General features: G+C 32.8%; 1 protein-coding gene across 1 annotated transcript; it reads right to left on the reverse strand.

Annotated features, from left to right (window-relative positions):
• Positions 1-162: 162 nt before the first annotated feature.
• LOC113757916 lies at positions 163-9,591 on the reverse strand (the record flags this gene model as incomplete). Its single annotated transcript, XM_027300981.1, has 10 exons — positions 9,284-9,591; positions 4,513-4,772; positions 3,752-3,868; positions 2,971-3,035; positions 2,527-2,632; positions 1,848-1,919; positions 958-1,017; positions 746-875; positions 471-664; positions 163-344 (listed from the first exon to the last, which is right to left on the reverse strand). Coding segments are annotated over exons 2-10 (1,166 nt in total), but the record flags the coding sequence as incomplete, so codon positions are not given.
• Positions 9,592-13,204: the final 3,613 nt, after the last annotated feature.

Raw genomic sequence — 13,204 nt, forward strand, 5'->3', positions numbered from 1 at the left:
AACTAACATTTTTGAAATGTAAACTAAAGAAGGAAGAGGAAATCAAACTAAAGAGCATAGCTTTATATCCAACGGACAAAGAACTCAAGGACAAGCTTTATAATAAGATATAAATAGAGTGATTACATTTAAAAGAGAACAAGAAGAAGACAAATCAGTCACCTGCGAAGTCCCTTTACAATAGAACTCAGAAGCTCCAGGCTGCACCTATGCAATTCGGGAAGTTCTAAACAAATCAAGTCCTGTCTCATGGCAGTCATAAAAGGGGAGGATTGTGAGAATGAGCCATCGACCATCAGCACTCTCTTAACAAGAGCTACCAGTGAACGAACAGGCACAGAAACCTGCATAGAGCACCAGACAAACTTATGCTCAAGGTAACGAGTTCATGTATCTCCCTTAAAAAATACAAGAAATCAATTCGGTCCTTTACACATATTTGATATCATAAACTAAACGAGGCATATCACCTGAACGGGATAAGCATCAGTAAGCATTGTGCAACAGCAGGTCATCAGGGTAGAGACTCTTGAAACTAATACTTGTTCAGGCCTCTTCATTGCCTGATCTGAGTTTTTTGCTGATGCCGTTAGCCCTCCTAAGGGAGGTGGGGGGTCCTTCCCTGGAGGAAGTAACAACCTCACTACCTCACTACTTCTGGCCTCTGCAACAGGTGAATAAAACATCAGCACCTAAATATTCAATCAAAATAGCAGTTCCATCTCCAAATTAAAGCAACTGTTACCTTCTTCTAGACCTTGGAACATAACATTTAGTTGATTATTTATGAATATCAAGACCTTCTGCATCATCAGTGACCAGCTATCCTCATCTCCTCGGGATTTTGGAAGTAAGGCCAAGCCATGAGCAAGTTTCTGCAGACCAAGACAAATTAACTCTTTTTGGATTGGCTATAACAAGCCAACCTAAAATAAATGCATCAAGTAATTCTATCACCTTGAATATACTGACAGGACAATTCTCTGACATAAATTTTGAAAATATAGAGGATTCAACCTGCAAATTCACTGTATATCAGTAAATCATTCATAATAATAGCCAGCAAAACCAGTTAAATATGTCTAGTAGAGCAACTTGGTCCTGTCAGTTCCTTTTTCCTTTTGTTAGGGGATGTTAGTTCTGGATAAAGAAACTTAAAAGGATGAGCAAACCCAGAATATAAGCATCAGAACAGCCTCCCCTTTGTATATCTGCTAATGAAATGTGAATCTAAGATCAAACACCAGACTAAGATTGAAGAAAGGAAAAGGACTCTATTGCAATGTAAACCAACCTGCACATAGTAATTTTTAAAATTTCTAAAGCCCAATCCTCTCACCACTCAAAAGATTAACAATGCTTTTTCCCAAGTTTATATTAGCAATTTCCAACATGAATTTACATGCAATCTGTTGCATTGTCAATACCTCACCAGGAGAAAGAAAAACAATAAAAGGTTACCCCGGAAATCCCTACCTGACTAACAACGCAAGTTTAGGAACCCTAAACATCAAGCAAACATTACCCAGGATGAGATGTAGCATTTCAAACTATACATCTTTCTTTGCAGGCCAATTCTACTATATAGTTCTCCACTCAGATTCATGTTCTGCAAAGAACAGTGCTGGCAAAAGGACCATAGATAAGTATGTGGTTCTACATTTCTAGCATGTAAATAGTGGCCACCTTCATTTCTTAACCTATACATAATTGTAAGAAAACAAGAAAAAGTTTTTGGTGATTCTCAAAATAACTCAAATCTGGACAGCAAACACCCATTGGCATTTGAGAATAGATTATCAACAAGATGCATGAAAAAATCATTTCATACAGAAAGAACTACTCACACCATCGTAGTGTCGGCTGACAGAAGCAGGAAAAACATTTGTAAGTGTGCACAATAAGGAGATAGCTTCTTCCTGCACAAGCCAATCATGAAAAAAAAAAAAAGAACTTACAGATTGAAAAGGACAAACAACTGTGAAATTCTGCATAACTCTACTACTATGAAAACATACAAATCAAAAAGCAGTACGCAATTATTGACTTTGGAATGTAGGTTGATGAAGAACGAGACACCAGAATCCTGGTAAAGTCAAAAAAATTTAATAACTATATCGTTTTCTCCAGGATTAATTTCATTCAAAAGATATTGTGAGAAGTAGGATATGCTTGAGTTTGTTTGGATAGGAGGTTATTTGCAATAATTGCTGTAACACTTTTTGTGATGTGATATATGTGAGATAAAAAGGTGGTTGGAAATTGTGTTTATGATATAAGTAGAAAAAAATTTGAAATTTTTTTTGCAAATCTTCCTATCCAAACAAACTATTCTTCTAGAATACTACCACATTTTATATTTAAATGGGAAATCATAAAGAAATGCAAAACTTGCAAGAGGAATAAATATTTTATGCATCAAATGTGGTAGAATGAAATCAATCAGTTCAGGAGTTAAATAGATCAATTCGTGAGGAAAAAAATTTCCCAAAAAAAAAAAAGAATTTCCTACAGATTTATACCTACCCAGAAGGCATCAGAGCTATCCTCATTTAATAGCTTCAGTACTGGTTGAATAAGCTTAGAGGCTTGCGAATTCCCATCTTTCTTCGCATTAGGAAATCCACCCAACCTAAGTCAGTCAAAACATGAGCAGCACTGCTATGGATACTGCAAGAACGCATTTCATGACAAGCCAAGCACTTCTACTAACAAATTTAAGCTTGAAAGAGCAAGCATGCTATTGAATAACATCTCAACAAGTTAACTCCTAAACCCACTCAGCATCAAGAAAGAAAAGATAGACTGCACAGTTCTTCTCTGCAACATCTTTCTTTGGATTCCCTTTGCAGAAATGCAGGAAATGCTCTTAAGATTAAAAATAAGACATCAAAAAGGAAATCCAGAAATAATCCCTAAACTCGTGTCATGGAGAATTGTTTTTTTAATGCTGTAAAGTACAAAACAAACCTTGTGAACAGATCAGACATTGAGGCACAAGAAGCGACCCTCACGAAATGGGAATCTGAAGGAGGCTGCTCATAGTGACAAAAGGGAAAAAAGAAAAAAGAAAGAAAGAATATCTTTATCAGTAAATTATTTAATAGAGTTTCAACTAAAGAGCACTGTTAAGGTTATGAGAAAGCAAGGAAAGATAGCAAGATGTGAATCCCCATAGTAACAGCAGGATTTCAAAATTTTTACAGCTATGAGGTAAATACCGGACATAGTAGTGTTTAATATTGGTATGATTGAACCAAGAAACCCCCTCTATCCCCAGTCAATCACAAAATTATGTTCACGTTTCTTAGAAACCATATAATCCTACATCCCTTTGTTCTTTATACGCCAAAATTTTACCTATGTGTTTGTCATTCGACCAATATGGTGGTCGTAAATGTTTCTCCCTTCCCTCAAGTCTCTCTTAACATACTTGCCGCCATCAAAGTACGACATTCAGTTGGGAGCAACAGGAATACATGAACTGTGACATTAGTCGAGGTAAAAATGCAGGAATAATAATTGCAATTGAGGAAAAGGAAAGGCAAAATTGATGAATTTGATTAATAGCATTTTTAAATCATAAAGATGGAAAGCTACAGATGGCAACAACACCACTTAGAATTTGGTTGCTCAAAGAGTCCAGTGATTTCCAGAAAACATTTAAATGACAGATTAACATCAAGCACGAGAAAAGATATCTCTAATAGGCAAAAAATGTCTGATATGTCACTGGGAAAAGCTCAAATACCTGCATATGAGACAAGATCTTGTTGAACCATTCTGAGTAGGAAGCCAAAAAACGCTCTGAACTGCATTCCTGACTTGTCAATCCTAGCAAGCATATTCCAGCCCAGGATTTATCTGGCTGTATAATATTCATTCAGATTACTCCTGAAATGAGTTCCCCGTGGCTCTTGACAACTTCTAAAAGAGTATATAATAATTGTTTCTGTTTAAGTATGATTTTGCAATCTATCACTTTTAGACAATTGTACACATGCATATGTATATGTGGGTCTCTGTTGCAATAGCATTTGAGTATACAACATAAAACTGAAATACCGCATTCACCTAATAAGAAAAAATATATATATATATATACATGCATATACTAATGAAAAAAAAGCTGCATAACTTGTTGGAACCACAAATCAAGGTGCTCACACCTTTCAGTTATGAACCTAATTTTAACTCATCGGCTTACAGCCCAATTTTCTCTATTACTACAATCAACACGGAGTTTAACTTCTCACAAATTATAAGGGTTCTAAACTGATGTTTTGTGAAGTTGAGATGGGTTTGGATTTTTGCTAATTTGAGAGTCCCTGACTCAGTTCCACACCATTTTGACTCATACTTTCTGAGTTTACATATCTCTAACTAAAATGCGTGTGCCATGATACCATTTTGCTTTACATTGAAAAGATGATTAGTTTAAAAGCATATGATCAAGTGTGACTAATGATTGAGGAGAAACGTAAATATAGAATGTGCTCTAGAATATTTTACCATGCTGCTGGAAGCAAGGGCGGAGACCCGATTGACCCAGGCATCGACGGCCGACTTCCAGCCGTCACTGAGCTTTTGGTCGGTGGAAGATGGGGCCCATTCCCAGAGGAGATGATGAGTTTTAACGGCAGATACGGCGTGAGAGACGTCCAAAGAGTTTCTGAAGGAGTGTTTTTCGTCTGGGATGTATTCCCTAAGAAGTGACCGCAGTAGCTGAGGCTTCAATGCGACGCCGTACATGCCCGGAATGTGATTACTGGCTGCCATTGAAGAGAGACTAGAGAGTTGAGAGCAAAAACGATAAACCCTAAGGCTTAGTTAGGGAGTTTATGAAGGACGAGAAAAGAAAAGAAAGGAAAGGAAAGGAAAAGATAACTTAGGAAAGAAAGGAAAAGAAGGGAAAAGATCCATATTTGGTTTGGGAGTTCAATGAAAGAAAAGAAAAGAAATGTGTTTCTCTTATTTGAGAGTTGGAGAGATATGAAAAGAAAAAATTTTATGAGAATATAACTTTACGTATTTTCCCTTTCAATTTTTAAATTAAAGTCCAAATATTAGCTTTTCTTGTTCCAATAAATAGAATATTTGGACAGGATAAAATTCCAAAACAATTGCATGCGCATTCTCACAAGATGAATAATAATAAGTTGAGTTCTCAAATGGTGTAGAGCACATTTTTATACGTTTCATAATTATTAGCCCTATTTACAAAAAGCTAATTGTCTGTGATCAGATGATCAGAGTCAGGGGCTGATCCCATGGATGATAAAACTCCTAGAGGCATCAGTTTTTGTGAAGCTGTTTGGATTGTTGATTTATAACACGAAAACTGGAATCCATGAGAAATGAAAGTTCTTGTTGGATCATTTTTTAATTTGAAGCTTACGTAGGCAAATTAACAAACATATTGTATGCATTCAAATTTCATATTCATGTATTACCGCTGGAGCTTACACGTACCATATCCATGCAAGATATAATCACAAATCAATACTATAAAAATCAAGAGTTCGTTGACAAGAATTTTATGAGATAGAAAATGAACAAAAAATTTAGAACTTTTTATAAACAATAACAATCTATACACAAAAAAATACTTTTTCACAATTTTCTAGAGAAGATTGAGCAAAGAAAGAAAGAAGAGATTGAGTTAAAGAAATATCTTTTATTATTGAATTGTGGATGAAGAACAAAAAAAAATCAAAGAACTAGTTGGAAGTATAGAAAGTATAGAACTCAGAAAGCTTTGCATTGATGCTTTTACAAATCAACTCTAGGATATATCGGGAATAACGACGTTTTGTATCAACTTTTAAAGGATAAAATTGTCATATTAAAAATATCCTTTGGCGCCCAACAAGTTTCCGTCATTTTCCTTCCAATTTTGGGTGGAAAAATTTTCACCAATTAGAGGAAATCCCATCCGTTCATTTCGTTTCTCTTCCGTCCTTGTTAAAACTTCTAAAGAAATGAAATGGTAATACTTTCCTTCAGGATACTTTCTTTTCTATCCTTTTCTCTCGATTCAAATGAAGCCTAAGTTTGAATCAACGGACGTATAATTTGAGGGCTACAATGGTCATTAGGGATTTTCAGATCGGATCCGAAAACATGGTACCCGAGAATGTTAAATCTATTTTACCACCCAATTCAATGTTCATTTCTAATTATTAAAAAAAAAATAAATTATTATTTTATAACCTCTAAGGTTTCATATCATTTCCTACGAATTAACCCACACAATTGATGAGAACTTATAATTTTTTACACCCAAATTTTTTTTTATCTTACTTTGAAGACAGACTGATAAATTTCATTTGATATAAAACTTCAAGCTATTTCTAATCCTGACATATTACCAACTATGCTACATTTTGATGCCAAAAATAAACATTTACGTATGATCAAATGAAAATCACTGCAAGCCCCCTACGAGTGATCCGACTAGTTTCGTAACCTGATAATTACCAGCAAGTCCCGTGATCAATGTTTTAAAACCCGGACCGTCAAGCGAACTGGTGAAGTGAAAGGGTCGAGATTCAACCGGTCGGACCGGTTCAACCCTGGTTCAATAAATAAATAAATAATATATATATCCTAATTTGCATCTCCTGTTAGTGTACTATCTACATGCCTTTCCATGAACAGCAGCATTAGATTAAATCTAAATGCAAGTTTCCTAGCTCAGGAAACACACACACACACACACATCTATGCACAGAATAAGATATAAATGCTAAACTACAATTAACATAAGAGCAATATCCAACAATTAACACACACAATTAACATAGTTATCCAACTTACATGTCCAATTGTCTAAATATTAGAATTAACAAAAAACAATACAAGTCTAGAAAACAATCAAAAGGTCCAAACAAGTCCAATTTATAAGTCGTCATCATGATAAGTCATCTTGACAACAAAGCTTCATCATTCATTCTGGGACAACAAAGCTTCAAAAGGTCCTTTATTAAGCTTTTGTTTTTCTTCCATTGTCTGGGATAGTCTTTAATTCTATATTTGCAATCTGTTTACAAGTACTTAAGTAGGTTTGACCAGGACAGTTTCTTTAGGGTTGTCAGACTAAGGCCAATTGCAGAATCATTAGCCTCAAGAACATAGTTAGAATCATCCACGGTTAGAATTGTTCTTAGTGATGTCAAAAATATATTCATGTAACTCAGAATTTTTATACCTAGGCTAGAATTTATATTCTAACATTCTTGGTTACACCTGGCAGCTTTTGGTTGCTTCTCTAGTATTCAGACTCCTTGTACATGTTTGGTATTAGACAGCAGTCTTAATATGTAGACATAATAGTTTTCCAACTGTAAGTTGTGCATAATTTAATGAGCTCTAATTAGTCAACAATAGATTTGGTTGTTTACCTTTCAGAAACAGGAGGTCACGGAATGATTTAGTAGCATGTAAACCTAGCAAGGGACTTATATTATTTAATAAGTGGAGTAGCATTTGAGCTTCTGTGAAATACACTAATGGTGGATTGTAGAAAAGATGATTTGAAGAATATACACCAAAAGGACAGAAACCAGATATGTATAAACATTTTGTCTTATAGACAGAAGCAGAAAAAGCTTTGGCTAAAGTAAGAAAAGAACCTTGCTGTACAGAAAATCAAATTCTGTTTCATCATAGAATCTTTGTGTCACTGCACTTCGGTTAATAAAGTTTTCTAATTATAGGATTAAGTGTTTACCTATAACAGCTAAAGATTGAAAGACTGGCAACTATGATAAATGGTAGTATGAGATTATTATTGAAAGAGTCATGGTTATTATATCTATGTTAACCTGTTATATTAACCCGACAAGACAAACAAGAAGATTTGTTCAACAACTGAAAAACATGCTTTGGAAGATTGTGTCAAATTCTCACTTCACTTCACCAAGTAACCAAACGTGTCAAAAATTCATCCCAATTCGCCAAATGGAAGTACTTGAAGCAAGGGAAACTTTCTACATGCTTCAATATCAAATTATAATACAACTCCACAATGACTTGGTTATCAATTACTGAATTAAGTGACAGAAGGGACCATATGATAGGCTGTCCAACTGAAAGACCGAGGACTTTTTTTTTTCTTTTTTTTTTATCCAGTTTTCAGATAATACCAAAAGAAAAAGACTTTTACTGAGGCCGTTGGTGGAATTTAGCAGTGAAATACTGGGAATTTAGCAGTTTAGTACCAACATCTGGTACCTGACCACCAATTAATTGACATTTTTGATTGTCGGCCAAAAACATTAATAGGGAGTCTACCTCCCAATTAAGTTCCGGTTTCACCAGCGGCGCAACTCAACAACAGGGCAACCAAATTATCTAACGAGTCAAAAAAAAGGAAAATTGCAGGACAAACAGACTGACTAGGGGTGTGCATCGAAATCGAAAGCGGTAATTCGGAAGTTTGAAATCGGAAATTTTCGAAATTTTGGCTTCAGTTTTCCCGACCGAATTCGATTTCGAAATGGCTAATTCCGATTTCGAATTCGATACCGAATTGAATTCGGAATACGGTGGATTCCGAATTCCCCGAATTCTTTTTTTTTTCCGCCTCTATTTAAGAGGAGATTTGAAAGCCGTTCCTCCTCCAACCAAAACAGGTTGTTAACCAGAATCATTAACACCAATTTAATCCACGAACATGTCATGAACACATCTAATCATTATCTTCTATCTATTAAAGTTCAACCCTGCTGAGTGCTGAGCTTCAGAGATCTCAGAAAGAGCACAAACAAATGCCAATTGTAACTGAAAGTCATAGCACCTTCAGCACATTCACATATTCCACGACTAATCAACTTAAAAATAGGCAAACACCCTAATTTACATTGTCATATATAAATTTAGAAACGGGCAAACTGTCTTTTGACAAATTTAATGTTCGCAGCCAGAAGCATGAACAGAAAACACATACAGTGCACAAAAATGTACAATGGCGTCTGCCTGCTGGATGGTTTTCAAGATGTGCTTGGAAAACACATAAGTGAAAAACAGAAGTTGAAAAACAAAAGTTCAGCACCTCTGTTGCTCCGTGTATGTCAGGGAGAAGAAGAAACAAAGAAATTAAAAAGGTCAAATAATACAATTTGTTAATTAACACTCAAAACCATTTTTTGTGCGTATTAGTACCCAAAGAACGCATTTAACTAAGAAAAAATAAGGATTGAGCATGCCATTGAAATTATTGATGAAAAATCACTGGCGTAAGAAACATAGCTGAAAAAGGTGAGTAAAAGCACTGGCATACCTCAAATTGTCCGACAGTCTTGAATATGAAGGCTGATGGTGTCTGTCTCTGTCGGACTTGAAGAACTGGTGTTCAATTTCAGGTGTGATGCAAATCACGAGTGAAATCTCTGAGGTGAAAGAGGCGATGGAAGCGGTGAGTAGGGGTGTCGGTGAGAGAGTAAACTGAGTCGGTGAAAGAGAGTGAGAGGGAGTAAGCTTCGTCGGTGACGAAGACAGTGACGAAGAGGCGATGAAGGAAGAGGCGGCGCGGCGGAAGCACAAGGTGAGTTAAGAGAAATTTAGGCTTTTGCAGATAGGGAAGCTCAATTTGTCGGAACTCGGAAGCTCGATTTCAATTAGTAAACTTATTATGTTAAAAACTATATTATATTATAATTATATTTAAATATTATTATTAGAAATCGAATTCGAATTTCCTAAATCGAATATCCAATTCGAAATCGGTAACTCCGATTTCAAAATTTTTATTTTCGAATTTGACCCGAATTTGATGAATTCGAAAACGGAATTACCGATTTCAGTTCCGAATTATCGAAATTCCGAATTCAATTCAAAATCGGTTTCGAAATCGAAATTTTTCTAGTTTGCACATCCCTAAAACTGACAGCTTATTTAATTTGAGGACAAACCAAAAAAAAAAATTGATTTAGGCTGATCAGCTTATAATATAATCATTTAGCTACTGCTGCAATGACAAGTTAATAAGGATCATATGCCCAAAAATTACGGCAGTATATAGGGCCTGTTTGGAACCTGAGTTTTTTGGGAGTTTGTCTAAAACTTTACTGTAGTGCACTGTAGAAGTTTTTGAAAAAATTTTGTAGAAGTTTTTGTTAGGTGAAAAACTTTTTTGTAGAAGTTTTTGAAATGTTACTGTAGACGTTTTTTGAATTATTTTTAGAGGTATTTTTAAAACATATTTTTGATTATTTTATAATTTATAATTTTTATAATTTTATATTTTTAAACATTTATGCATTTATAATACATTTATAAATATTTAGAAATAAATATATTTATATAAAAATATATAAATGTATTATATTATATATAATACGTAATATACATATATTTATAAATGTATAAATGTATAATTAATATAAATGTATAAATTATAAATGAATATTATATAAATGTATAAATTATAATTTATAAATGTATATGATGATTATGTATAAATGTATTAATATAATTAATATAAATATATAAATGTATTAATATTATGTATAAATGTATAATTAATATTGTTTATAACTTATAATTTTTATTGTTTAAATATTTATATGCATTTATGCATTTATAATACATTTATAAATATTTATATATAAATATATTTACATACTTATATAAAAATATATAAATGTATTATATTATATATAATACATAATATACATTGATTTATAAATGTATAAATGTATAATTAATATAAATGTATATATTATAAATAAATATTGTATAAATTATAATTTATAAATATATATGATGATTATGTATAACTGTATTAATATAATTAATATAAATGTATTAATATTATGTATAAATGTATAATTAATATTGTTTATAATTTATAATTTTTATTGTTTAAATATTTATATATATTTATGCATTTATAATACATTTATAAATAAATATATTTATATAGGTATATAAAAATATATAAATGTATTATATTATATATAATACATAATATAAATATATTTACAAATGTAATAATTGTATATTATTATAAATGAATATTATATAAATATATAAATTAATATATTCTAAATATATAAATATATAATATTATGTATAAATGTATTAATATAATTAATATAAATGTATAAATGTATAATTAATATTGTGTGTTAATATTATGTATAAATGTATTAATATAATTAATATAAATGTATAAATGTATTAGTATTATGTATAAATGTATAATTAATATTGTGTGTTAATATTATTTATAAATGTATTATATTATACATAATACATAATATAATTGTATATAAATATACATAAATATATATACATAAATGTGTAATATATATAATATGTATTATATATATTAAATATATAATATATAATATTTATATAAATGTATAATTACATATTTATATTAATATTAATTTATATGGTATATAATATTTATATAAATATATAAAAATATATTTTAAATAAAATAAAATATTTATAATATGTTTAAATAAATATATAATTTATATAATAAATTTTTGAGGGTGAGGGACTCAAAAATTCAAAAAAAATTTTTGAGGTTATCGGCAGCGCCGGAATAAGTGACCGGCGCTGGGAGAGGTAGTGGAGGCGGTGTCTGGTGTGGTGGGTTGGGTGAGGGAGGAAGAAAAGTTTTTGAGAAATTTTTTGTGTATAGATTTTTGAAGTGTGTAGGTAAAAAACTTTGAAAAGTTTTTTGGGGTTCCTGTAGCAGAAGTTGTTAAAAAACTAGTAGCTAAAAAACTTGGTAAAAAACTAGGTTGCCAAACAGACCCATATACATTATACAGAGGGCCGAGGGGACGGAAGGGCAACCAAAACCCAATAATCAACAACGAAAGGAAAAAAAAGGAAAAAAGGATAAACAAACCTGGTATAAGCTTGAGGCCTTTCAGGAGTGCAATAGTAAATCTTAAATGAGAATCGTGAAGGTAGCAGTTGAGATGAATTGAGAATCGTGAAGGTAGCAGCTGAGATGAATTGAGATGCATTGGTGAATTGATGTCCCTAAACCTAAAGCTGAGAATCGTGATGTCCCTAAAGCTGTTGATGAATTGATGGGTAGCAGCTGAGAAATGAGAATCGAAACAAATGAATTGAGTTGAAGCGGCGAAGCGAAGAGTGTCGTGAAGGCTGAAGACTGAAGAGTGAACTGAATAAGTGAAGATTAGGTTTAGACTTTAGATAATTGCGGTCAAAATTGAAAATTCGGTCAAAAATTGGAGAACCAAGGTTCATGGGTTGAACCGATTTTAACGGGTTTTACGGTTTTTACAATTTTGACCGGTTCTTGGTTCAGGTCAACAAAGACTATGCATCGAACCGGACACATGACCAGTTTGCGGTCGAACCGGTCGGTCCGGTCCGAGTTTGAAAACATTGGTTTTAAGGAGTTTGGTGTTTTGAGTTACAAAAGAGTCTCGTGGCGAGGGTTTAAGCCTTTATGGCTTTTTATCTTACATTACATGACCGTTTTCTGAACCGCGACAAGGAAATTTCAAGCAATAGACAGAGGGTCCACAAGGGCAAAGAATGAAGCAGGCTTGCTGCCTATGGAGCAGCGAGGAATTAGCCCGACGATAGAATTAATTCTCATAACCCAAAAATAGTCCAAAAGGCAGAATTAGACTATGACGCAGGTGCGGCAAGTCCAGTGCGAGTCCTTTCGCTTTTGTGAAAATTGTAACACGGTGTGACCAAAAAAAAGGGGGAAGAAAAACAGCAACAGAGTAAAATAGTCTATTATTACTTAGCATTGGATACATTTGATAAAACTGAAATCTGAAATTTGAATTCATTAATTTATTAAATTGTTAAGTATTTAAATATAATACATTTATGTGCATATCACATTCAGTGATACGTGAATAATTTATTGCTTAATTTTGGAAGCAATTTTTGCCTAGAAAATTCAGTGTCAGTTAATTAATTCAGATGTTTAATTTTTGTTATAAAATATTAAATTTAAGTGTTAAATTGATTTATCAAATAGGGTCTTAATTTTTTTTTTTGAAAAAAAGTTTGAATGCGTTTGATCCGATTATCCTCACATATCAAAGCATACTTTCGAGATCATGGACCCTTATAAGTGTTTTGACAAATGGTCCACCAGCAACCAACACAGCACTCACATCACAATCTTAGTTGTTACTCTCAAAAGAAAATGCTTACGATCAATCCTCGTTGGTCCTAATTCCTAATC

Source organism: Coffea eugenioides, unplaced genomic scaffold (assembly GCF_003713205.1).
Source record: "Coffea eugenioides isolate CCC68of unplaced genomic scaffold, Ceug_1.0 ScVebR1_3420;HRSCAF=4628, whole genome shotgun sequence".
NCBI classification, from domain to species: Eukaryota; Viridiplantae; Streptophyta; class Magnoliopsida; order Gentianales; family Rubiaceae; genus Coffea; species Coffea eugenioides.